We start from the raw sequence: 26632 nt of genomic DNA, 5'->3' as shown, positions 1-26632 counted from the left end.
CGCTTGCACCACGTAGGCTCGTTCCATCGATTCCAGTGCACGAATATGCCGCACCAGGAATTCATTTAGCTGAGCAATAGTCGGCAGGTCAGTTGAGTTGCAGATGTGCAATTCCCACTCACGTAAGGTGTCGGAGTCGAATTTACGAGACACCCAATAGACAATGAAAGGATCCCAGTTACTTGTGTCGCATTTTAAACCCTTGAGTGCGCCAAGGACTTCTGTTGTTGTGCCGTGTAACCGTTTTAGCTCGGCGGCAGATTCGCGCGACGACCTTTTGAGCGAAAACAACAATTCTAACTGTGCGTCGACAAGGACGCGGCGGTTTTCATAACGGTCTGAAATGAGTTGCCACGCAAGTTTAAAATTGTCTCCGGTAACGACTAAATTATTTATTAGTTGAGCGGCTTCACCGGTAACACTTAGTTTCAAATAATGAAACTTTTCAACTTCTGGTATTGTAGCGTTGTTAACTACCATAGACTCAAAAAGATCACGAAATGGAGTCCACTCCTTGGTAATTCCAGAGAATTTAGGTAGCGATAATTGAGGTAAAAAACGCGTTTGTTGAGTCTGGGTGTTACCGGATGACGTAGGATTAGTATTGTCATTAGGTGTTAGTTTCGATTTAACTTCGAATTTTGCCAAATACTCACGCAGAGTCGCCTGATTGTCGATCACCATTTCCTCGCATTGCGAAAGAAGATCTTCGGAAAAGTACGATGAGGTTTTTACGGCTTCCGTTTTTAGGTCGGTGATTTTTGAATGATTAATTTGAAACAAGTTCCAGTTATTTTGTAGAGCTGCTAAGCGGGATTTGATGTACTCCTCAGTGATGTTGGCTTCTCCTTTCTTTTTTAAGTTGACGATTGTACGACTTATCGATGAGAAAAGCTCGATTTGGCGATCTATCAGGCTGTTAATCGTCGACATTTTGAACTGGTAACGGTTTTATGTTTTACGCACCAATAGAGTTGTTCGGTTGAAAGGTCACTGTTTACAGAGGTCGAGCACGCTCAAGTTTTAAACTGCAACCGTTAACGCAACGCGGTGTACCGGTAACGAAACACTTTCACTAAGAATTTTCTTTCACTTCCTTCGTAGACAGAAGAGAGACGCGGTTTATCCGGCTCGAAGGACCAAAAAATGTTTCGGCAAGAAGTGAAAGAATTTACGCAACGATGAGGAAAAGTGTTCGAGAGAAACAAACAGCATACGTTTCGATTTACAGTTTAATTGACAACAATAATTACGACGAACAAGGAACTTCACGGTTCAAACAAATTACAATTGTACGAACGCTAAATTAAGAAAACAATAAAGAATACAGAAAATTCGTGTTTAAACGTTTACGCTCGCTCTTTGTGTTGTCGCACTTAACGAGAACGGTTTTCTGGTTAGCGCGACCCGTTATCCGCGGTTTTGTCGTACGTCCAGGTGACGTAGGGCCCTACGTCACCTGGGAGGGGGATCGTTGGCATATGGTAAGGAAGTTGCCTACCTTTACGCGAGTAGGCCGTAACAGTCACAGAATGCAAGAAGAATGAGAGGAAGCGTGAGTGTATCTCTGTTGTTGTGGTTGAGCGTCATTGTTTTTTCCTTTTTATGTATCTTAATCTCTATTCCCTCATTTGTTTATAGCCTATAACCCAGCAGTATTCTCTGACATACGAGGTGTGACACAAAAGTAACGAGACTAGTCCAATAAATCATTCTACCTGCAGAATCAGTTCTCCGTGACATTATCACCTTCAAAGTAGTCCCCTTCAGCATTCACACACTTATGCATTCGGCGCTGCTATTGCTGGTAACAATTCTGGAACGAGGTTTTTGGAAGTCCTTTCGGACGATTCTCCGTTTTTTCCTGAACCTCTTCAACTGAGGTGAAATGGGTTCCCTTTAAGCAAAATTTAACTTTACGAAATAAAAAAAAGTTGCATGAAGCCAAATCAGGCGAATAAGGAGGATTCCCTATCACAATAATAATTTTGCTGGTCAGAAACTGCTTGACAAATAGTGCCGTGTGAGCGGGTGCTTTGTCCCGGAGCAATAGCCATCCATCGCTTCACAACTGTGGCCTTTTTTTCCTAATTTTTTCACGAAGTCTTTTTAGTATTTCAATGTAATAGTGTTAGTTAACAGTCTGACCACTGGGAAACCACTCAATCATTACAATTCCATTAATGTCGAATTTTGATTTTGACATGCGTTCTTTTTTGGATTTTGGGGATCCTGAAGACTTCCATTGCATCGACTGGCGCTTACTTTGTGAGTCATAGGTAAAAATACATGTCTCATCACATGTTACAAAAGATTTCAACAAATTTTACAAGAAACTTGATGTTTATTCGCTGTTCGGTTTTTACGTTAGACATTTTTCCGGCAGAATGCAGTTGCACGTGTTCACTAAATAACGCAATATTTCCAAATGGTATGACTGATTCAATCGAAATTGGCAACATGGATAGAGGAGGTATGTGGGATGATGCCACAAAAACAATTGCTGCTAATTCCATTGTTTTTTCAAGTTACAGACCTAGTCTCGTTACTTTTGTGTCACACCTCGTATTACTAAAGGGCTATTTGAAATCAATATTCTATGTCATACTTTACTATATACAGCTTATCCTTGATAAAATATATCTCCTAAGAGGTCCATTAACACTTTAACGACCGCACGTCTACGTAGTCAAACGTCGCCAGGGGCCGGCAGTATTTTTGAAGAATTAATTTAAAAGAACTTTATTAAATTCACGAAAAAGTTAACATAAAACAAAAAACGACAACAATTTAACAACAAATTTAATGTTTCGTAGAGCGCCGATATTTGCTACATAATTTACATGGTACACCACTGTAGTGTAAAATGTAAAATTAAAAATAGGCAATAATTATCTAAAATCAAAGACGTGGCGATGAAATACGAAGCCAATAGCAATATCCACACTTGTTTACTTTCATAAATTATCACACAGAAAGTGTGGCACTGGACAACAACCTTCGGCGGTAGCATCACACACATGTGTGAGCGGTCGTGAACGGTTGTTCCGGCTATCACACACGTGTTGTGTGACTGGTCGTTAAAGTGTTAATGTCATCTGGAGTCCCTTGTGCATATGCTAGCTTGTAGTAAATTAAGTGATTAATTGACTAATCAGATTCATGTCACTGATAGTATTCTGATGGTATTTAGTGCAGATTAACATGTGTCATGTAGAATAAAATGTCCCCAGTATTCCCATACGTTATAGAAGAATAGAATGGGATGAAATCTGATATTTCAGCTTGTTCCTTAACTTTTCAATGATCTTTTCCCATTATTTTATGTCAGTAAATTCAAGTAAAAATGTGTGAGCACCTAATTCACTTTAATATTTACTTTCTCCCAATGTCTAATCACAACTCATTTAATACTAATAATATACTAATAATAGCACACTTTTAATCCACTGTTTGGTACACTGCATATAACCTCTGCCTATTTTATATCATCCTTCTTTTTATAATTCACATGGTTTTTAAAGGTTCTCTCAACTTGCTTAAATTTGTAGTTTTATTATCTCCATTATTTTTAGATATAACCTTAGCAATATGTTTAGGTTATCTGTATACTCCTAATAGATCTTTTAAATAATTTGTCTTATTGAGGTTGACGTTTCTTGTTGCACTAATCTTTTCTCTTATTCATTTAATCCTTTAACACTATGTTACAGTCACTATCAAAAAATCAAAGTGAGGTTAGTATCGTATGACACTTCATTTAAATGAGTAATTTAGTAATTTACATTGGATGTATTACCGTTTTTCTAGATTAGTTGATTAATTAACGCTTGCATCGGTTACAGACAGCGTCCAATACAGTGTACTATAAACTAGCGTAGAACTATATCATATCAAACGAGAGCTGATAACTTTTTGAGAATTATTCTTTCTTTTCGTTGTGTCAAATGCGAACTTTATTCCATGTAATAAAATTCCATTCACCGAGTGAAGTAGTCCACGCCGATAACTGAGCGCGGTGACAGATAAGTAAGAATTCTCGCAAACAAGCAGATAAGCTAGAAGGTAGGTAGGGTAGGTATGCATGTAGGCAAGTGAATATCGCCCATTTACCCGCGACCCATCCGACCGACCTCCCAGACTAAGTTACCGATATCACACTAGGATATAGCAGATCCACTTATCCTCGACCTACATTACCGACCGTAGGACTCCTCTTATTCAAAGCCGCACAAATAGTAGTATCACGACCTACCTTATCGGTCCTAGGGCTTCAACTTATCGGCATCTCTTGTATGTCGTTATCCACGACCTACCTTATTAGCCAACGGACTCCACCTAAATTTTGGAGATTAGGGAGGTGTGGGTTGGTAAATAGAAGATACACGCTTCTGTCAGACAGACAGCCCTTGTCTTCCAACTATTCTACTTCTTTTCTTTTTCTTTTCTTTCCTATTGTTATTAGTTTTATTCTCTTTATTATCCTTATTTAATATCCATTCCTTCTGTCGTCTTCTTCTTTGGTTGCTATCAGTTCCCTAACATAATTCTCGAAAGTTAACCAGGAATCCCTGCCCTTTAACAAGTATTCCGCGATCCCGGCGCCTAAAATTACGTCTCCCGAGGGGATGCCATACTTCTCCCTAAATTCATTCCAGTATGCGCAATAAAAAATTGTATGTTCCACATCTTCATTTCTGTTACCACAATAGGTACAAATGGGAGATCTCCTCCTATCTATCTTTTTTAGGAAGCTGTTAAAGGCCCCGTGCCCGGATAGAACCTGGGTAAGATGGTAACTCATTTGTCCATGTTTTCTGCTTTTCCACCTGATTACGTCGGGTATCATCCTACGAGTCCACGCACCGCTGTCCAATGGACCTCTGGTCCTCCATCTATTCTGCCAATTAGTTAATGTTTCGATATCGCATTGTTTTTTTATCTTTCTTTTGATTCCCGTGTTTATCCTGCCATCCCTCTCTAAAACCATTTGACATTTACTAAAAACCTCGGCTCGATTCTTGGCGATAAGATCGAACGGGGGGAGCCCCACTATAACGCCCGCTCCCTCACCTGAAGCTGTTCTATACGCGCAAGCAATGAGTTGCGCGCAATTTCTGTATATTCTATTTAATATTTTATAATTCCATTTCTTTTTAATAGTCTCCACTCACACAGGGGCTGCATAAAAAACGATGGACAGAACAACTGAGGCAAGCAGAGCCCTTCTTTGAGTCCCTGGTCCTCTCAGGTTTGGCAGAATTCTTGTCAATCTCCCCAGGGTCAACTCCGCCTTTTCCCTCATCCAGGCGAAATGACTTCTAAAGTTAAGTGCTCCGTCAATCAGAACGCCTAGATATTTAATATATTGCTTAGGACGCACTACGTCGTTTTTGACTCTGATTTCTTCACTGCACCACTTTTTATTATTTAGAAGCACGTTGAAAATTAATACGTCCGTTTTTCCTGGGGAGATCTCCAGCCCAAGTGACTCAATCTTTTCTATTAAGTTGTTTAGTGTTCGGTTCAGTAAAGATATCGTTTCTCTCGCATTACTGTCAGCCACAAGGACTATGGTGTCATCTGCGTAACATATTATTCTGAGTCCACTGGCTAAGCACGATTTCAAAATTTTGTCATACGCCAGTACCCATAAGAGAGGACCAAGGATAGATCCTTGTGGAACTCCTCTGCTTACCTCAAACTCGTGTCCTCCACCCTGTAACAAAACAATGCCTTTACGTTCTGACAGATATGAATGAATGAGAGCTTGCAGATATAGCGGGACTCCCATGTCCCTGATCGCACCAAGAATCGCACCCCATTCAATGGAGTTGAAAGCATTTTTAATGTCCAATGTCACTCCAATGGTTTTATGCTTTTTCTTATTATGATTTATTACAAAGTTCTTTAGGTCCAGCAGTGCGTGGACCGTAGATTTACCTCGTCTAAACCCATACTGGTTGTTATTTAATTTGTAGTTTTTTTCTAACCAATTTTCGATCTTATGTGCTAAGACTCTTTCATAGAGCTTTCCTACCTCACTTATCAAACATATGGGTCTAAACTTCCTGTTATTGGGTTCCGTGCTTTTGGGGATTAAGACCACCCTCGCTACTTTCCAGTCTCTCGGTACTTTCAACATTCTAAAAGGGTATGACAATGCAATTGCTAGCGCCTCCGCTCTTCCCAATGCAATCATTTTAACAACTTTACCCGGCACTCCATCCGGGCCCGGGGCCTTCCCGCATTTGATATTCTTTGCAGCTACTACAATTTCTTCCTTATTTATCTTTAATTCATCTTTATAACCTGTAACGAGGCATACTTTCATTTGGTTGATTACCTTCTTTTTTTGGTTATGCCTCGTTACGAGGATCCTCCCAAATTGCCAGCCCCACTCCTCCGCCCAAGCGGACCCCCTCGCCGCTGGGGCAAGTATGAATGAGCGAGCGTGTGTGTTTTTCTTTTTTTTATTTTATTATATCGGACGCCACCCTTTTCCCCCCTTTTCTTTGCTGCCTCCAACCACCACCGAAGGAGCCGTCGTCGTCCCCGGTCGCGGAGGAACCTCTCCCTGAGTGACGGATGCGCGGGATGGGTCCACCGAAGAAGACCCCGGCTGTCCGGTCGCGGTGCCACCCCGTCACCCTCCGCGGGAGCGACCGGCAGCCGCCACCGGGGAACGCCAGGCCTGGGGACAAGCCACCCCCAACTGCCACCGCGAGAGGGCCCCAGGACCTGGCCACCAGACGTCACCACGGAATGGCCCATCCTCGACGCCGAAATCCTCGGGGTGGGGGAATTCCGCGAACCGGGGAAGAAGATCTCGAGCAGGAGAAGCTAGCGAGCCGCCGCGTGTGAAAGCCGGTTTTCGAGAAGCCCCCCCGCTAAAATTCGGATCGTTCTTTCTTTTTGTTTGCTTTGTCGTGTTTTGCGTCGCAGTTTTTTTTTGTTAATAGTAGTGCGTTCCGTTTTTATACTTTGTGTCATTTTGTATTGTGTGCCTGTGGATTATTCGTCGCCGCCGCCCCACCGAGGAATTTGTTTTTTGTGGAGTCCACTGCGCCAAAAGGTAGGAGCTTTCTCCTTACCCTTCTTTTTTTTTGTTGTTATTCATTTGCGCGTGGGCGAGGGCGATAGGACCCCTGGCCCCAGTGACGAGGACCCTAGAGGCCGCGGACAGTCTACACGGCACTGTCCCCTCTAATCAAGTTCTTTTTCTTTTCGCTGTATTTGGGTATTTAGGACCAACGTCCCCTTGCTGTCCACGACCCCTGAGAGGGCGTGCTCCCTGCGGGCGAATACCTCAGCGTTCGTTTTGTATTTCTATATTTTCTGTACTCGCGCGTACCGTGAGCCCCCGCGCCGCGAAAGCCTCCTTCGCAACTGGCGAGTCGACCCCTTTTCCTCGACCGTTGCTTGTAACGCGTGGGGCCCACGCGAATTCATTTTTTCTGTTCTGCTTACGTGGCCTACTTGGAGGCCCGAATAAAAGCACTTTCTATTGGATACGAACTCGCGGGTCTTTTACTAGTTTTTTTTCTGACCCCCTCTGATTCCCGCTCCCGACAGAGCAGCCGGAAGGGCGATTACTACGGACGAGTGCATTAGCACTGGCGCCCCATTAAAGAAATCGTCCGTGGGTGTGAGCATCGGTGCGTGGAGGGCCGTTTTCCCTAACTGCCCCCACTCCAGGGAACCCCCTTCGGGTTTTCCCCCACCGATCCGTCACAAATCATTTCGTATATCCTCTAAAAAGCTATCCGAGAGCTTGGGAACTGGCTTACCCCCCCCCCCCCCCCCCCCCCCCGGGAAAAGTTCCGTAATTATACTAATCCCTTCCTCTCTGTCTAGTGGAGGGTTCCTTTTTTTAAACTTTTTAAAAACTAATCTGTATGCTGTCCCCCAAACATCAATGTCCAGTTCCCTTATCAATTTGTTCCAACATTCTACCTTTTTAGCCTTAATCAGCACTTTGAGATCCTTCTTGTCCTTAATATACTCTTCAAGAGTAGCCCCATATTCCACATATCTCCTCTCCTTCTTTTTCCTTAATCTAGCTACCCTGCGTGCTCCCTTATTACATTTATTCCATAATTTCTGTACCTCTCAATCCCACCAGTAAGCATGCTTTAATTTTTTCCTTCTGTTACCTTGTTTCTTAACTAGATGTTTATCACAGAGCCTTCCTATCAACTCACATGTCATCCTTTCTAACCTGTCCCATCCCTCTGTATCTTCATTAGCATTTATTATAATTTTATTACACGCAATTTCAATATCCTTTAATATAACTTCTTTTTTCTTTTTTAGGTTTCTGATGTCCCACCCTGTAGGAATTGCCTCACTGTCTGTCTGTCCCCCATCGTCGGGTTCGTCAATTAAGGTGAATAAAATATATTTATGGTCACTAAATGTGAATTCTCCTTGGACATTCCAATTGAGAATTCTTTCCGTTAATGTATTGGAGGCAAAAGTAACGTCGACGGAGGAAGAGCCCCTTTCCCCTTCGAATGTACATTCTCCTGTCTTATTCATGCATATAAGGCTATTACTATCGAGCCAAGTTTCCACCCATCTCCCCCGGTAGCACATTCTGTCTTTACGGATGGCTCCCCATCTGATCCAGTGAGCGTTCACGTCCCCAGCTATAATTATGTCTTTTTGACCTTTTCCCTTTGTAGCTTCCAAATCCCTCCCCATAGCATCCCAATACCTCGTGAATTCATTCAAGCTAATATTAGGCGAAAAATAAAATGATACAATGTTTACCTTTCCGCATTCACAGATTATATAACCTTTTCCTCCGCCCACATATTTTAAATTCTTGTCGAAATTCAGTCCCAGTATTACCGCGTTCCTGTCAATGCTCCAATAAGTTTGTGTATCTCCCAGGGAAGAGGGTGGTTCACTTATAATAGCTATTGAGATGCCTTCTTTGCTCATTTTATTCAATAATAAATCTAATGCAGTCTGCGAATTATTTAAATTAATTTGTATAAAATTCGTCATATATAATTTATTTAGAGGTAAGTGTAATTATATGCAAAATCAATTGGTAATAAGTATAGTATATTCTATTATTCTTGAACCAGGCAGCGAGAATTTAATGAATGTGTAACTTAAGCTAGATATCTATATACAGGTAAGTAAATAACTTATAACTTATATCTTATACTTATGCTTATATAGGTACTTAAATAAGCTATTACTAAAGCTAGAGCTTAATCTATTATATAAATAGTAGTAAATAGTGTATAGAGTAGTATAAGGTAAGACTAGATAATAGTAGTACACTTACACTTACAGTTTCTATTACAGTTACTTGTTTGTTTATTTGTCTTGTTTGGTAAAGTTATTCTGCGAAACTCTTTCCTTCTTATAAATAAGTGTGTCCGTGTACATTTGACTCGAGGTCCTCTTCCTCGTCGTCGTCACTCATTCTTGCAAGTTCATCTATCTCTTGTAACGCCTTTCTAGGCCTTTCCATCTCCACATCAATATGTGTGTACTCACCCAGTATTTCTAGCCTGCTGTGGTTTTCTTTGCTTCCCTCGTGCATCCTATCATCAGCCTCCTTCTCTTTGTTTGGGTAATTCTCGAGTTGCTTTTCCTTCCTTTCTTTCTCCCTCCCATCTCTTATCCTCACACCTTTGCATTCCCCCGCTGTATGCGTATACCCTCCGCATTTTTGGCACCTAAGTAAAATTTTAGAATATTTATTCACGTTGCATAATGACCATCCTAATTTAATGGTCTTGCCGTCTACTAATTTCTCCGCTAAAGGTACCGGGAGCTTGATGAGCGCCATTTGGTGTGAACCTTGCTCTCTAAAAAGTCTAATGATTTCAATGCTTTCTAACGCTGCACAGTGGTTCTAAGTCGTAAAAACTTGGCCAAAACCTCGAAAATGAATTTTTCGCTGGGGCTATTTTAACAACTGAGTTGTACACTCTAATACTGTATCTATGGGAAAACAGAGGAGTAAAGGTTTTATTACTTATACCTGCAAAATGGTGAATGTTCACTTACCGCGTTCATTCGTCACACAGTTTTTGTGCAGTGAAGTTGAGTGTGCAAGAGCAAAGTGTAAAGTGAATAATTTTAAACAGACTATATTAATTTCAATTCTGCAAAATGGATGCTGTTCCTGGAAGTAAGTAGAATGTTTTTCAGTACTATTATATTGAAAATTGTTAATGGTAACGGTGTATGATAGGGATATTCAATATAAATAATAAAAGGTGAAACTTCATGCGCGAATGTTAAAAATGTGGACTAATAGTTGTATATTCCACAATATCCCGCTAAAATTTTTGTTCAGGCTTGTAGTTGATACTATTAGCTTGCAATATTTGCAAAAATTAGCTGCCACTAAGTGCCATCAGGATCGTATGACCATTTTTTATAATGTGACGTAGGCGCGATGTAATGAATTTTCTTTAAACTGATGAAAGTACTGATGATGACTCTGACAGTTCGGATAATTCGATGTAATATTTCATTTGATGTTTACATTCTTTATTTATTACTGTATATAATTAATTTAATAAATGTAATATAATTTGTGACTTAAGTATTCTCATTTACAAATGCCTCATAATTCCATCACGAGTTACTGTTTGGATCGACTATTTAAAAACAATAATTATATCATTTTAGTTCTTTAGAATTCTATAATTTTAGTTTTTATTTAGAATATTTGGAGCTTTAATACCGATTGAGCAATTCGAAAATATCATTATCCTTTTTTTCGAAAAGTATAAACAATTTTTCAGTATACACAACACTCATATCGTATTCGTCATTTTGTTTTTTTTAAACATTGACTTCTGCTTTGTAATCAATAACATTAAATACTCTTATACAGTAAACTTCAGCCAATTTTAACACCTTTTTCGTACATATATTTACTACGTCAGATCCGCCATTTTTTTTTTTGTAATTTTGACTTTTGATTTGAAATCACCGACCTCGAAAACCCCTAGGTACGAATTTTCACTTAAATTGGAGAACGCCTTCATATTTTGACCAGGTTTTAGCAATTTAGGACCACTGTGCGCTGGATCCGTTGGCGGCGTCATCCCTAATTTTTTGTATAAACAGTCCTTGATCTCCTGTTTACTAAGGGGGTGGGGGGTCTATTCTCCTGATTCTTACTCCATCCTTAGGCTCTAATTTTCTTGTAAAACCCCGTTCGCCTAATCTATCATTAATATCCCTGATCCACTTATCTACCCCCTTTTCCTCGTCAACTTCTATAATAATATTTCCTCCTCTAGCCATCCTTATTGCCCTAACTCCCCTAGCCCTTCGCTATTCTTAAATCTTACCATTATTGCCAGACCTTTGTGTTTTCTAATATTATCCTGTTTATCCATCGTATTTAAACCGCTCTTATATTTATTATTACTATCTAGCATTACCTGCTCTGTGCCTTTCCGAACTGGAGGATTCTCCGTTCCCGTCTCTCTTGTTGTCAAGTATGTGTCCGTTGTCCTTCCTTTCTCAATAATCCTTCTCCCTTTCCTAGCTACCACCTCACTCCACTTCGGTGTGGATTGGTATGTCGTCTGTGTCATAATGTAGGACTCCTCCGTTTGGGTGCCTATGGATCTTAATTTCTTACCTTGTGTCCCTTGTCCTTTTTCCTCCTCTTCTATTCTCCCGAAACCTATACACTCTTTATTTCTATCTCCGTTCCTCATCGTGGACCCCAGGAGGTCTTTCATTTTTCGTATCTCTCTAGACACTAGACTCAATTCCTCTTTGCTGTCTTCCTCCTTTTGTCGGTGACCTTCTTTTTCAGAGTCTAATGCCAATGTTTTGTCCCTTATTATTTGCTGGTTAGTCCTGCAATCTTTGCTCAAGTACTTATCACTCCCGCAGTTATAACAGATCCCCGTCTTGTATTTACACGACCAGGACAGGTGTGTATTGGCCCCGCACCTGAAACATCTGGTATCTTTATAAAGACTCACCTTGCAATTTGTCCAGCCGATTCTGATTTTTCCCTCCATTAATATTTCCTCCGCCTTTTCTGTCGAAAACTCTACACATGCCATCTCATTGCCCTGTATTGATGATCTAAAAAATATGATTCTAAAATTTTCACCTTCGTACTTGTCCCCTAGAACCTGAATTAATTCTTCTTCTTCTATATAGTAATCAATTCCGGTTATCATCACTTTTTTTCTTCTTCCCATGACTATTGTCGTCGTATACCCTGTCTGTTTAAAGTTTCCATCTAATTTACATAAGTCCACTATAGTTTCGGTGTAGAATAGGATGTTTCTACCGTCCCTGGTTTGCCTTATCCATCTAACCATGATGTCGTCCTCTTGTATTTTATCTTTCACCTTCCTAAGGGTTTTTTGGTAATCCTCTCCTTCCTCGCACTTCAACTCTATGAAGCCCGGTTGTGAGAGCTCCTTCTCCCTCTCCTCAGTGTCTCCATTGGAGCTTCCCGAGGGACCAGAATAATTTGTTTCCTTTATAATATTAATCTTAGTGTTTCGTATCCTAGTATTTCTCACTATCGTATCGTCTTTAGTTACTTTCCTCTCAATGTCGTTCTTCCTCTTCCTAGATGGCTGCTTGGGGGGTCCATTCGGGGAATCATCGCTCTCTGCCAAACTATTGCCATCCTTGTTTTGCACTGCCCTTTTCCTTTTACGTATTGTCTGATTCCCGTCTTCCTTTGGGGTTATAGAGACAGGCATATCTCCATCTCCTCCCTTTTCTTTAATCTGTCCGCAATTATTTCTCTCCTCTCCCATCGTTTATATAAACGTTTATATATAACGTTTGAGATTATGAGAGTTCCTTCCTTAATTTTATCGGTGATCGCCTTTAACCTGGCACTGCTAAATCTATTTGCAGACATCAATAGATTGGTAACCTTGCTGATCGTGTCTATCCAGTCTCTCAAGCTTTTGTGCAATACTTGTATATCTCTTTCAGCTTCCGCCTTAATAATCTGGACCATCGTGTTTTTAATTAACTCCGCCGCCTTCAATTTGGTATCCCTCCTAAGATTTCCACTGGTGTTTATAATTTCCGCAATGTCCTTGCTAATCTCCCCTATATCTCCTGCCGTCTTTGCCATTTTTGAAAAAATTTCTCCCATGTGTTCGTTTAAATCTTCCGGACTGTTTAAGGTTCCTTCTTCTCTTGTTTGTCTGTCTAAGGCCGTCTGTTGTTGTTTCTGTTTATCATCTTCTAAGGTGCTATCCTTTTCTATATCAAGTTCCTTGTCCTTATCCGTGTTAGTTTTCTCGCCTGTGTTTATTAACCTGCAATGTACCTCTGTTACCTTACCTGTCATTTCCGAGTCCGAATCCGTTACGCTTTTTTCGTTGTTTTCATTCTCCTGTTCCATATTCCTCGTCTCTATTTAATTGATACCTATAATTTCCAATATACTTTCATTATCTTCTTTTTTACCTTTTCTTTCATGACTCTTTGCAGCTCCAGTACTAGTGCCAGCTTCAGTCGTCAACCAGCTGGTCATACTATGGCTGGGAGGTTCCTTCTCAGCGTCTCGTTTTCTTACCGGAGAGGTTTCTGCTCTCTTCCTGAAGAGTCGTCTTATGAAGGCTGTATCCTCTTTTTAACCGACTTCGAAAAAGGAGGTATGTTCGCGTATTACGCCTAGCTGGATGGACCGATCGGAATGAAACCTTTTGCATATGGAAGGTGCTGACTCCCCATTGGTACCATTATCAAAAAGTTTTTCATTTTTTAATTGCAAAGTGTTGTTATTGCAAAAAAACCGGCAACTTTTGAAATAAACTTTTCACGATTTTAGTGCGCTTTTAATATCTTATCACGGACATGATTCTAAACAATTTTGTTCATATACAAATTTCGCGGAAAGCTTTTGTTTTCGAGATATTAGCGAAAAATTGTTATTAACTTTTGAAATCAACTTCGAACGATTTTAATGTCCTTCGAATATGTTGTTAGGGGCATGGTTCTGGACAACTTTTTCCTCTTGCATAATTGACGGAAAGCTTTTGTTTTCGAGATATTAGCGAAAATTGTTGTTAACTTTTGAAACCAACTTCGAACGATTTTAATGTCCTTCTAATACGTTATTAGTGGCATGATTCTGAACGAGTTTTTCCTTATGCATAATTGACGGAAAACTCCAGTTTTTGTGATATTAGCGAAAAACTATTGTTATTAATATTAGTGGAACGCCCCGTGCTATGCACGGGAAAGACAAGAAAGGACAATTACAATGCACTGTACCAAAACACTAACTAAGCTTTACCGCTCTGACACGCGACTTATACAGCAAGATGAGTTGACATTGACGTTGGTGTATTATTCCCATTGCTTGGTACAGTCTCCGTATCGTTCTAAAAATGCATCAATTTGATTTGTTAGAAAATTTGTTGCGCAGGATCTGCTATTATTTTACGGATACTTTGACCCTTGTGCAGTTCTAGACCGTAAGATATACACATGTGCAGTAAATTTTTGCAACGAAAGTTAACAAAGAACAAATGGATGAAGCACCCTCAATCATGATGTAATTAGTTTGTACTTGTCCCTTAAAGAGTGTCCCTTATTTTTTTTTCTATGCATGTTCGCCGGTTTTTTTCTAGGTGGGTAGTCCGATCGGAACAAAGCCTTTCGCATCTTGTAGAGTCTGACTCCCCATTGGTACCATTACGAAAAATTTTTTCATTTTTTAGTTGCAAAGGATTATTGTTGCAGGAAAGATTGAAAAACGAATATCCATGTTGTCTTTTACTTAATTATGCTCATGGCATTTACGCAGACAAACAAAAAAAAAGCCCGGAAGAACTGTCTCACAGTATCCTATACAATTCTCCCCATTCCACTAAAAAGCGTGAAATAAAATAATTTTCAGAAAAAAAATATACCAACTTCGAAATGCACTAAAAAATATAAAATAATTTCTATTTCCTAATGTAGTAATTTCTATTTCATTCAATTATACAATTACGTAACAGATATGAATGAAACATATTTACTCGTTAGGTAGTATATTAAATACATTTGAACTTTTTCGGAGGCGGCGCAAAATTAAAAATACCTCAGTAAACGTTGCCGCCGATAACCAGTTGATTGTGGCGTTTAAGCAGAAATATGTGCTGGCAATTTTTAATGACTATTCTGACAGGAGCTCGGCCCCACGGTACGGTTCACTTCGAACCGTCCCGTCCGCAAAGGGCTAAATAGACCATAGTTACATTCTGTACGCACTAACACCTACTTCGCGGCGTGCTGCCGAGTTATATGTATAGAAAACGATATAGCTATACAAGCATTGTTTATGTTCGGCTGTCCAAAGGTTGACATGTTCAAGAAAAGCTTTTAATTTTGCGCCGCCTCCGAAAAGGTTGAAATGTATTTAATATACTACCTAACGAGTAAATATGTTTCATTCATATCTGTTACGTAATTGTATGATTGAATGAAATAGAAATTACTACATTAGGAAATAGAAATTATTTTATATTTTTTAGTGCATTTCGAAGTCGGTATATTTTTTTTCTGAAAATTATTTTTTCTAATTTCTCCTGTAAAATAATCTTTGCCTTATTACTACTGTTCGTGCTTGAGTTATTTGTATCTTCTTTGTAAGTATTGTTATTAGTATTAGGTTTTTTGTTTCTTGATTCCATATTGCTTCTCACGAGATTAGTCGGATCTATTATACTCCTTTGGCAGAGCCGCCATGCCAAAGGAGGCCTATTACCACCCGGGGGGCGGCAGGTACCCGGGGGGAGACATGCTAGGGGTTGATGCTCCCACCAACCACACACTCGCGCAAAGTCAGAAACACTTCTTTCTATGGGGAGTGTGCGTCCTCCTCACCGCAGCCAGAGCTTGGGACTAGGGATTTTTTATAGAGGTTATCATCCTCATGGTCCAACCAGCTAAGGTAAGACCCCCGTTTCTGCGAGACATGTCCACAGGTTTACAGTATACAAGGAGCTCAGATTACCCTGGGTACGCTACTCCCCAAACTGCAACTGTTCTCAGGCAACTTGCAGTTCTTGAGGCTTCGCCGTTCCTCCGTTCACAAGAGGGATTTCATTGAAAAGAAATCTCTCTCCCCAACAACCACCACGAGGAGGTGGAGGATCCGACTTGCGACACTTCAAGTGCGCCATTCGGAGTCAATACTGTACTACCTAACGAGTAAATAGGTTTCATTCATATCTGTTACGCAATTGTATGATTGAATGAAATAGAAATTACTTCATTAGCAAATAGAAATTATTTTATACTTTTTAGTGCATTTCGAAGTCGGCGTATTTTTTTTCTTAAAATTATTTCATTAACGTAAGTATATCTCATAACTTAAAACTACATACATTTTCTAATGATTCCGTTTCTTTCACTAACTAATCCTAATTTTTACAGGACCGTGACCAATTCACGACCATACTGGTTTCCTTGAGGTCATCCGACTTTGTTTCGTTTTCAACGTAAGTATATCTCGTCACTTAAAACTACGTACATTTTGTAATAATTCTGTTTCTTTCAGTAACTAATACCAATGTTTACAGGACTGTGAGCAATTATCGCCCTTCTACCTAATCAACTCTGTGTACGAATTTCATTGTAAGTATCTATTGTATCAATTACAAATACATAGATTTTGTATTCATTCCGTTTCTTTCAGTGGATCGAATATTAATTATGGCCGATTCAGCACGAAATACCGCTCGCCGAGGTCGTCCACGCAGACCACGCCAACAGGGTACTCTCACTGCCGACAACTCCCACAGTTCTGATTCCACTGCGCCGTACGCCGTGCCATCGACCAGCTCGGCATTGCCACGTAATGCCCGTACCGTTGGCCGACCATCCACTTATGGCAATATAGGACCGGAGGGCGAGGTTCTCCCACACACCGAACGGCGCTGTTTTGGTCCGCAGTGGTTGATCCCCACAGAACAAGATGAACAAGGCCGACGTACACGTGCCGGGATTAACGAACGACGGCGCCGACTACAACGTGAAAAGTAATATCGAATAAATGCGCGCCAAGAAATCGCACGACGTACCGGAACAGCTATTGCCACAAAATTATCGACGGAAGTCTGTTATTACAACCTTGGCCCGATGAGTGCCATTTGTAATCATTGCTCTGCGAAACATTTCGAATCCGAGCGCACAGAGGCTGGACACTTCTCTTCTTGCTGTCTAAATGGAAAAGTTTCATTTAATCTTCGACCAATCCATCCGTATCTCCATGAAGTTTTCACAAACCCAGCACACAGCAATTTCAAATACTTTCAAGAGAATAGTCGCTACCTCAACTCCGTTTTTGGCTTTTGCACTCTCGGCTTAACAATAGATAACCCTCCGGCTGGCGCTTATTATTTAATTGGAAAGGGCGAAATTTTTCATCGAATTGGCCCATTACATCAAGAAGACATTCCAGATAACAGAGCAACGATGCCATATGCTTCGGCCTATTTTTGTGATGTGCAAACTGCAACAAAACTGCGTTACGAGGCCACGAAATTGGACTCTCGCATATTAAGAAAAATTCATACCATCGTTCAAGAAAACTCGGCCCTCGCACAACAATATTTACACGTGTACGAAAAAGAGCAGGAAATAATTCGTACCAATCATCCACGGCCTACAGTGCATATTCAGCTGATACCGGGACTTGCTGGCGCCGGGATTCACGTTGGACGTACCAATTTACCCACTACACGAGCTGATATTGCTGTTTTATATGATGAACATGATGGTCTGCCACGACAGCAACATCAATTGATTATTCAAAATCGTGCAAGTCCAAATACCGAATCCTTACAAATTATTAAAATTACTAATCCATTACTTGCCGCAATACTATACCCTCTGCTTGACCCATATTCCGTAATTGGATGGCATCCCGGAATTCGCCATGCGATTGAAACAGAGAGTAGAAAGTATATTCGCGAGCATGCTGCTTACCAAATGGCCGTTCGCGATGACAAAGAATACTTACAGGATACTGGAAAGTTATTCCTACAGTGGTTGGTGGACAAAGCTCTTCGAGTTCAAGAGGACAAGTTACAATGGCTACACGAGAACCAGAACGTCCTTCGCCGCGACACATTACAAAACATCGGCGACTTTAACAGCAATGCGAACAGGAATATTAGGTCAAACATAGAAATAACCAGTCCTGAAACAAGTGTGCCAATATTGTTGCCATCCACCTTCATCGGCAGTCCCCGACATTCAATGAACACACTGCGGGATATGTTAGCTCTCTCTATGCAACTCGGTGCTGCGACATTCTTCGTTACCGTGACAGCCAATCCTGCTTGGCCCGAAATCGCGTAAAATTTAAATCCGGGAAATAGGCGCGACTTAAGACCCGATATCGGCAACCGAGTATTTCATTGTAAACAAAAACGGTTCAAGGAGTTAATTACTAAAGACAACTTCTTCGGAAGCATCCGCTACTATGGTTACACCATCGAGATGCAAAAACGGCAAATACCTCATTTTCATTGGATCATCGCTGTTGAACCAAATAATGGTGATATACCAAATAATTCGTGAGATCCGGAATATATCGATCGGATCATTTGCGCCGAGATACCGGACCCAGAGGTGGATCCAGAATTATACAATATAATATGCAGTAATTATCTGCACCTGTGCACAGAAATTTGCTTGCCTGACGGGAGTTGAACGTGCAAAAAGAAGTTCCCTAAGGCCTTCCAAGAACAGACAGTAGTACAAGCAAACGGCTATCCCCTTTACCGCCGTCGGGACAACGGGCGATACGTCACAAAAAGATGCGGGCACGTAGACGTTCGCTTGGACAACCGTTACATTGTACCATATAATCCTTACCTGGCAAAGATGTTTGGCTGCCATATTAATGTGGAGTACCTTTCGGGCATTCCCGGAATTAAATATATTTTCAATTACATAAATAAGGGTCACGACGTGGCACACATTGCCGAAATCATTAGATCAGAGACCGGGAATGAAATAAAAAGGTACCGTACAGTACGATACATGGGTTCGTCGGAGGCTCATTGGCATCTCATGAAATATAATATGTACGGTCTTTCGCACAATGTAGAGCGGCTTACGGTGCACACGAAAGACGACCGTACTATGTACTTCACTGACGGTCAAGCAGGTGTCGCGGCCGAGACAGCAGCAAACCGCGACAGTTAACTAACAGCATTTTTCAAATTAAACACAATAAATCCCATAGCTAGAAATTATCTGTACCGTGACATTCCGCAACATTTTGTTTGGAATAAAAATAGAAAAACCTGGACCGAAAGTATTCGTAAAACAAATTGAATTGGACGCATTTTTCAAGTGCCACCGAATAATCTTGAATTAGTTACTACCCGTCTTTTGCTGCATCATGTTAAGGGCCCACGTTCCTGGGGCGAGCTTTTCACGTACGAAGGTAGAGTGTACGCTTCCGTCATAGAAACTTGCCATGCCCGTTGTTTGATTAATAGCGGTACAGCATTCGAGGAGACACTTCATGAAGCTGCAGAATGCCATCATTCACGGGCTTTTCGCATCCTATTCGGACAACTGCTCGCTATTACCCGTCCACCAAATGGCTGTGCAATGTGAGAACAACATAAGAACGACCTCACACACGATCTAATACGCGTTTACGGCAACAATGAGGCACTTCGTTTCTCACATGGTCTCCGTCATATAAGATCAATCGCTGAGGGCAATATGGAGACACTTGGATTTCCCGCAACCGCCAGCCCCCGTTTGCGGCCAATTAGTTTAATTCGGTGAATATATTCTACCGAACGAGAATTACCGGGGTAAACTAAATCAAGGACAACAACATGCGTTTAATATAATCATTCGAACTCTAGAATCATTGTACACAGGTCCAACATGTTTTTTCCTGGATGGCTCAGGCGGGACGGGCAAAACGTTTTTATATAAGGCACTCATTCAGTATTTTAAGAGTAACGGTCACGTTGTCGTTGCATCAGCTTGGACCGGAGTCGCGGCCCTTCTCTTGCCAGGTGGCCGAACTTCTCATTTCTTTTTTAAATTTCCTATTCCCATCCTGGAAGAGTCAAATTGTAATTTCAGCCGTGCCAGCGTCGAAGGCCGACGTTTGATTGACGCAAAATTGATAATAATGGACAAGGCGTCAATGTGCGAAAGACGGGCACTTTCGGCACTGGACCATGCATTGAAAGACTTAACTGGCGTCCATCATCGACCGTTCGGTGGGAAAACGATGTTACTTGGCGGGGACTTCAGGCAATGCGCACCAGTCATTCCGTATTCTCATGCAGGCTCAAATATCGCAGAGTCCATTAAAAGTAGTAATCTTTGGCCGGAATTTCATCTTCTTCGTCTCACGCAGAACCTACGAGTGGAACCAGGAGTATCAGATTTTGCCAACTACCTTCTCCGTATAGGAGATGGTTCCGCTAACATTGCCGACACCGACATAACCAGCATTCCTGACAATATATTATTTCATGGTTTAATTCAAGATCTTATCAACTGGGTATATGAAAGCAACCTTGCCGAACCGAACCCTGACAACGCATTACTGTGCCCCCGCAACGACCACTGCGATTATATAAACAATCTAATCCTCGACAGACTTGAAGATCAGCAACGCATTTACTGCTCCGAAGATCAGCTTATAGATCCGCCGCATCAATTGCTGACTACCCACATGAACTCCTCAACCACGTCCAAGTTGCTGGCTTGCCTCCGCATGCGCTTCGCCTCCGTGTGGGCGCCATCGTGATGCTTATACGAAATATGTCTCCTATAGATGGATTGGTAAACGGGACAAGACTACGTATCACGTCTCTCGGAAACCAGATTTTCAGAGCAACGATAATTATTGGCACCAATATTGGACAAGACGTTATAATACCACGAATAAAATTAATACCCAGCAACAGTACCTTGGGGGTGGATTTTAGCCGAAAGCAATTTCCGGTAAAGCTCGCATTTGCCATGACCATTAATAAATCACAAGGACAGACACTTAAACGTGTAGGCATATACCTTAGGGATCCAGTATTTGATCACTGACAATTGTACATACGTACCAATCAGCCGTGTAACATCACGCTCCAACTTACGAATCCTAATAGGCCACCAACACTTTTCAACACATCCGGATCCGTCCTACACAAAAAATATTGTGTACAGGCAATTACTAAACTAAATATAATAAGATAGAAGCATACTATAATAAGAAATAAGAAATAAGATACAAGTATAAGATATAATCAGTATAAGAAATAGTACTTTTGCGATAATTTTATATGCTTAGCGTAATTTTAAGAAGATAAACTATTAGCTCTAGAGAAAAATGTTTCGAACGAAAGTTGTAGGGCTTCCGTTACTGCATACTGTCGCACCGATTTCATTTCTACAGGGTGATTCAGAAAAGCGTTTTGTCGCGATATCCACGAAACTATAGGTCTTGGAGAAAAATGTGTTGGACGAAAATTGGACGGCTTCGGACGCAGGATGCTCCTATGCATTCAGAATGTTATACAGGGTGATTCAAAAAGTGGTCCCCCAAATATCTATGAAACTATTGACTTTAGAGAAAAATATTTCCAACAAAAGCTGAAGGGCTTCGCATATAGCATCATATTATGCACGCACAAAGTTATACAGGGTGATTAAAAAAAGTTGTCCCTGCGAATATCTACGAAACTATTAATTTTAGAGAAAAATGTTTCCAACAAAAGTTGAAGGGCTTCGCGTATAGTATCATATTATGCCCGCAGAAACATATACAGGGTGATTCAAAACATTATGTCGCTCCAATATGTACACTGCATGAAGAAAACTGTAGGCATTTGAAAGAAACGGTAAAAAGAGAGATTCACATTCCCGATTCCACTTTAACCAGTGATTCCATGGGACCTCTAGTAACTATGACTCTCTTAAGCGTAAATCGCTCCGGGTTTCTCCTCCGGTTCGCCGGGGGAAAAACTCTGTCGCTTACGTGAGTCATGGTTGCAGGGATGGCAATGCGTAACTCAGACCTCTCGTTAGGTCCTTCAGCCTCTCCCATTCAAGTCGCACGACCTACCTCCTAGTGGTACCTGCCGGTAACGTGACTGGTTGGCTGTTTGGGTGGCTCATGTCACCATCGCAGTCCCAGTTACGGCTAAACGGCGTGTGGCGAACGGGCGCAAGCCCAAAACGACATTACGTCGGAGGTGCCCCCGGGTTAGCAGCCCTGGGATGCCTCGGAGAATAGCTCTAAACCCCAATTGCTCCAAAAACCAAAACGAAGCCTCGGATACCCGATTGCCTTCCTGTTGACGACTTAGCGATGTCCCAAGGATTTCCCATCGATTTACTTTCGGATCTAGATTGCTTGAAGTGTCCCTCTTATCAAACCATTCTTTCTGAAATAGTTTCGTCCACCAGTTCTTCTTCTCCTACAATCACATGTTCTGATCCCCCAAACTCTGGCACACCCGAAAATACAGTTTTAACTCCGGCTCCTACGCCGTCTTCTTCACTTGCTGAATTAGATTCTAACATCAACATCACCGCGCCCGATGCCACCGGTAGCGACTGCGCGCTTATCAAGCACCAGGATATTTATACCTACCTGCAAGAACTAATTCCATCCTGTTCCGAAAGCGTGCAGCACCTCCTTCATCAGCTCTCCGAATGCAATAGTTTTGATGAATTCGACCCCTTGATATCTTCCATAATCAGTAGTCTTGTCGGGCCACTGCCCACTTCTGGAAATTCCGGACCTAAAAATCGAAAACGCTCCAATAAAAAGAATAGCAGAAAGAAAATTGGCAAGAACCCAACACAACTAGCACACGCAATATTGGATAATAAGGACATTAACACCACAGTCCCCCCCCCCCCCCATAACTGAGCTTGAGGCATGACTGAGCTTGAGTTCCACCCCCTCTTCGACGAGCGGCCATATTATACGTGCCCTGAGCCGCAACGTCCAGCTGAGACTCAGCACCTGGACTGTCCTATCACCTTTCGAGAGGTGGAACTCACCCTGCGTCGTCTCAAGCAGTCTGCGTGTGGTCCAGATAGGATAACTCGTGAGCATCTTCGAGCCGCAGATATGCTCGACTTGGTGGCTCTACTGAATGTGGTCTTCGACCTTTGCCACACTCCATCCATTCTCCGTCAAAATCGCACTGTCATGATTCCTAAGAAGGGCGACCTTTCAAAGTCGTTCAATTGGCGCCAAATTACAGTTTCATCAATGTTCGGTCGTTTGCTGCACAAAATTTTGGCCTCACGTCTTTCAGAAAACATCAAATTACACCACGCACAGCGAGGGTTTACTTTGGGTGACGGTATAATGACCAGCTTCACAGTACTGGATACCATTTTGCATAAACATCGAAGCAACGGTAAACAACTCTACGTGCTCTCAATAGACTTAACAAAAGCTTTCGATAAAATTCACCCGACTGCAATAGAACATGCTCTAGTTTCAAAGGGGGGCGATCGACACACCATCGACTATATAATGTCGACATACAGCGACGCTGAAACCATCTTAGAGTGTCATGGTGACGAAAGTACTTCCATCAAGGTGCGTCATGGGGTGCACCAAGGAGATACAGACAGTCCAATCCTATTCAACATCGTAATGGATGAACTCGTTTCCGCCATTGATCCCGCTGACGGCGTCACCACCGGCGAGGCAAAGATTGGCTATCTGTTGTTCGCGGATGATACCATCTTCATAAGCAACACCGTGTACGGCATTCGCGAGCACTTGGACAAACTACACGTCTTTTTGGAGAAGACGCACATGGAGGTAAATCCTTCTAAGTGCCGCGCACTACAGCTTGCGAGCGTTCCTGGCACCAAGCGCGTCTCTGTGGACACCAAATCACGCTTTGAAATCAGCGGCAAAGCTGTCCCGGCACTGAAAGTATTCCAACAATTGAAATACTTAGGACATAATTATAGTCAGCGTGGTATGATCGCCCCAACGGCTGCGAATTTGGCTTCGATGCTGGAAGGGCTCCGACGTACTGCTCTTCGCCCATAGCAGAAAATATATATATTAAATCGCTACCTAATACCGCAGCTTATGCACTGTAATCAAACCTCCGACATTACTGCAGGCAAGCTGGAGTACATTGATCGCCTAATCAGGCGTTTTGTAAAGGCAACCTTACATCTGCCTATTACCACTCCGACTGCCTTCCTGCATGCAAAAATAAGCGACAAAGGATTATCAATCCCCTGTATGCGCCACCAAATAGGCGTAATATATCGCTGTTGAATACAGCGTATAAGCCTGCAGAGCGATCCGGATTTCGCGGCCGCATTCAACACTCCCACGATTAATCGACTGATGCGAAAATTAGACATTATTTGTCAGGGTACACCATCTTCCCGTTCGGCAGTCGCCCGTCATTAGGCCACATGTCTGCATCAGTCCGCCCTTGGGAATGGCTTGATTCACAAAACACGTGCTGCTAACAACTGGATAACAAACCCACCACCATTCTGGTCTGGCAAAGACTATATATGCGCTATACAACTTCGCATAGGCCTTCTGTCTACCGGGGGTGCCCCGTATATCAACGCGGAGGCCGCCCAATGCCGATACCCTACCTGTGCGGGTAGAAGGGAAACTCTCTCGCACATACTACAGTGGTGCCCAGAAACACATTATCAACGTATTCAAAGGCACGACCAAGCTACCAAATATATTTCCAGCTATCTAAAGAAAATAGGTCTAAAAATTCATGGAGCCCCTAGAATCAATACACGAGATAATAAATACTTTCCAGACTTACTTGTAATAGACGAAAACAGTCATACTGGCAGCATCATAGAAACCACTGTGGTGTGGGAGCGGGAGAACAGTCTCTTGAAGGCGGCTCGCATAAAGAAAGTAAAATATAACATACCTGAAATTTTAGATAACATCCGCACCAAATACAATCTTAAAGAACGACCACAAGTTTTTCCATTTGTTATTGGCGCACGAGGTGGTTGGCCTCCAACCAATCACTTCATCTGGCAAAAATACGGTCTACCGGAATACCTCCAATGCACAATAGTGTGCAATGTTTTGCGCTACGGGTCCAGTATACATAGATACTTCATGGCGCATACCTGGCGCAGTAAGAAAAAGAAAAAGAAATAAGCAGTGACACTACATTAATTAATCATTTATACGATATTCATAGTAATCATTTGTACATATATATAGATCTATATTTTATATTTTACACTTTTTATATTTTTATATCCCACTTATTTATTACACATTATTCGGCCACTTTTGCCCGCATATCTCCTCGACCCATTCATGTGTTCGTCGTATAGGGATACAGAAAGCAATTCGATCATGACCCTTTTGGGATGCCTACTAGCGGGCACACCAGTACCTTCTGCTGGTGGAAAACAGTACACTAGACAGGTGCACAGCTCTTGAGCTTTGAGCACAGTTAAATAACCAAATGCCTCGTCATCTAAATAGTGACGCGCATGAATGGATTAACGAGATTCCCAATCTGTCCCTATCTACTGATCCGCCATCTTGGTTTCGCCGAGTGCAGACGCGCTTCGCGTCGCTCCGTGTAAAATCGAGTTTTTGAGTGGTAATTTCCGTTCGGAATTTTATTCCGAGAGTTTCAGTGTGTGCAGTTAGTGTTCCTGAGCAAATAGAGACATAAAGTTCAGTGAAAGGTTCAGTGGTTCAGAAAATATTGGCGAAAATCGTTCACCGAAGCCATCGGGCGCGGTCGAGCACCGACGCCAAGTCTTCAAACCCGGATCTTCACCCGAACCGACTATTTCTCCGGCCATACACAACGCACATCACCTCCAGCTGCTGCAGGAGACTCCTGAGGCTGTTGCAAAGGCTGCAAACGGTGAGTAGATAGAAATTAAGCGTAGTTTTTGTAGTTTTCTAGTGCGTAGGTTAGGACGCCGCACTGGCGGCCATATTGGACGCCAACTACCGAAGCGCCACCAACGAGCCACCAAGCGCTAACGAAGCGCCCGTTGGCGAGAGACCTGCTCTCCGGCCAACTGAGGCGCGAAATTTCAAATATGGAAGAGGACACGACAGACGCCGAAGTAATAGAGTTACTGACCGCGATGAAAGAAAAGCGGCAAGTTCGAAAGCGCCGAATCTCTCTCGAAGCTAACCTTAAGCAGATGAAGAAGAGAAGCGACGCTAGTAAGAGCCCTGCCAAAGCCACCAAAACCCCCGCCCCCACTCCCCCAGCCAAAACCACCACCGCCGCCCCCGCCCCCGCCACCGCCACCGCCGCCCCCACCGCTACCGCGTCGCCTAACGCGACTGCAACCGCTCCCGCCACCGCCACAACTGCCGCCCCCACCGTCACCCCGACCGCCCCCGCTCTGACCGTCGACACTGCCGCGCCCCTCCCACCGCTACTACCCACGCTCCGTCCACTTCTACCGCTACCGCTAATACTGCCTCCGACTTGACCGCCCCCACCGCACAGTCCACCGCCCCCGCCCCAACTGCCGCGCCACCATCCGGAACGAAGACGGACAAAAATAAAAACAAACAGGCCCAACAACTCACCCAAGAACATCGAGGCCCAATATTCGAGATAAAAGACAAGGCGGAGAGTATAGTTAACAG

At 42.3% G+C, this 26632-nt stretch overlaps 1 protein-coding gene across 1 annotated transcript; it reads left to right on the top strand.

Moving 5' to 3' along the window:
- Positions 1-20146: 20146 nt before the first annotated feature.
- Positions 20147-20773, top strand: LOC105663912 (uncharacterized). Its single transcript, XM_012295961.2, has one exon. The coding sequence runs from the start codon at positions 20147-20149 to the stop codon at positions 20771-20773; it is 627 nt and encodes a 208-aa protein (XP_012151351.2).
- Positions 20774-26632: the final 5859 nt, after the last annotated feature.

Source organism: Megachile rotundata, chromosome 11 (genome assembly GCF_050947335.1).
Source record: "Megachile rotundata isolate GNS110a chromosome 11, iyMegRotu1, whole genome shotgun sequence".
NCBI classification, from domain to species: Eukaryota; Metazoa; Arthropoda; class Insecta; order Hymenoptera; family Megachilidae; genus Megachile; species Megachile rotundata.
Note: the sequence above shows the minus strand (reverse complement) of the source record. Positions and strands in the feature narration are given on the sequence as shown.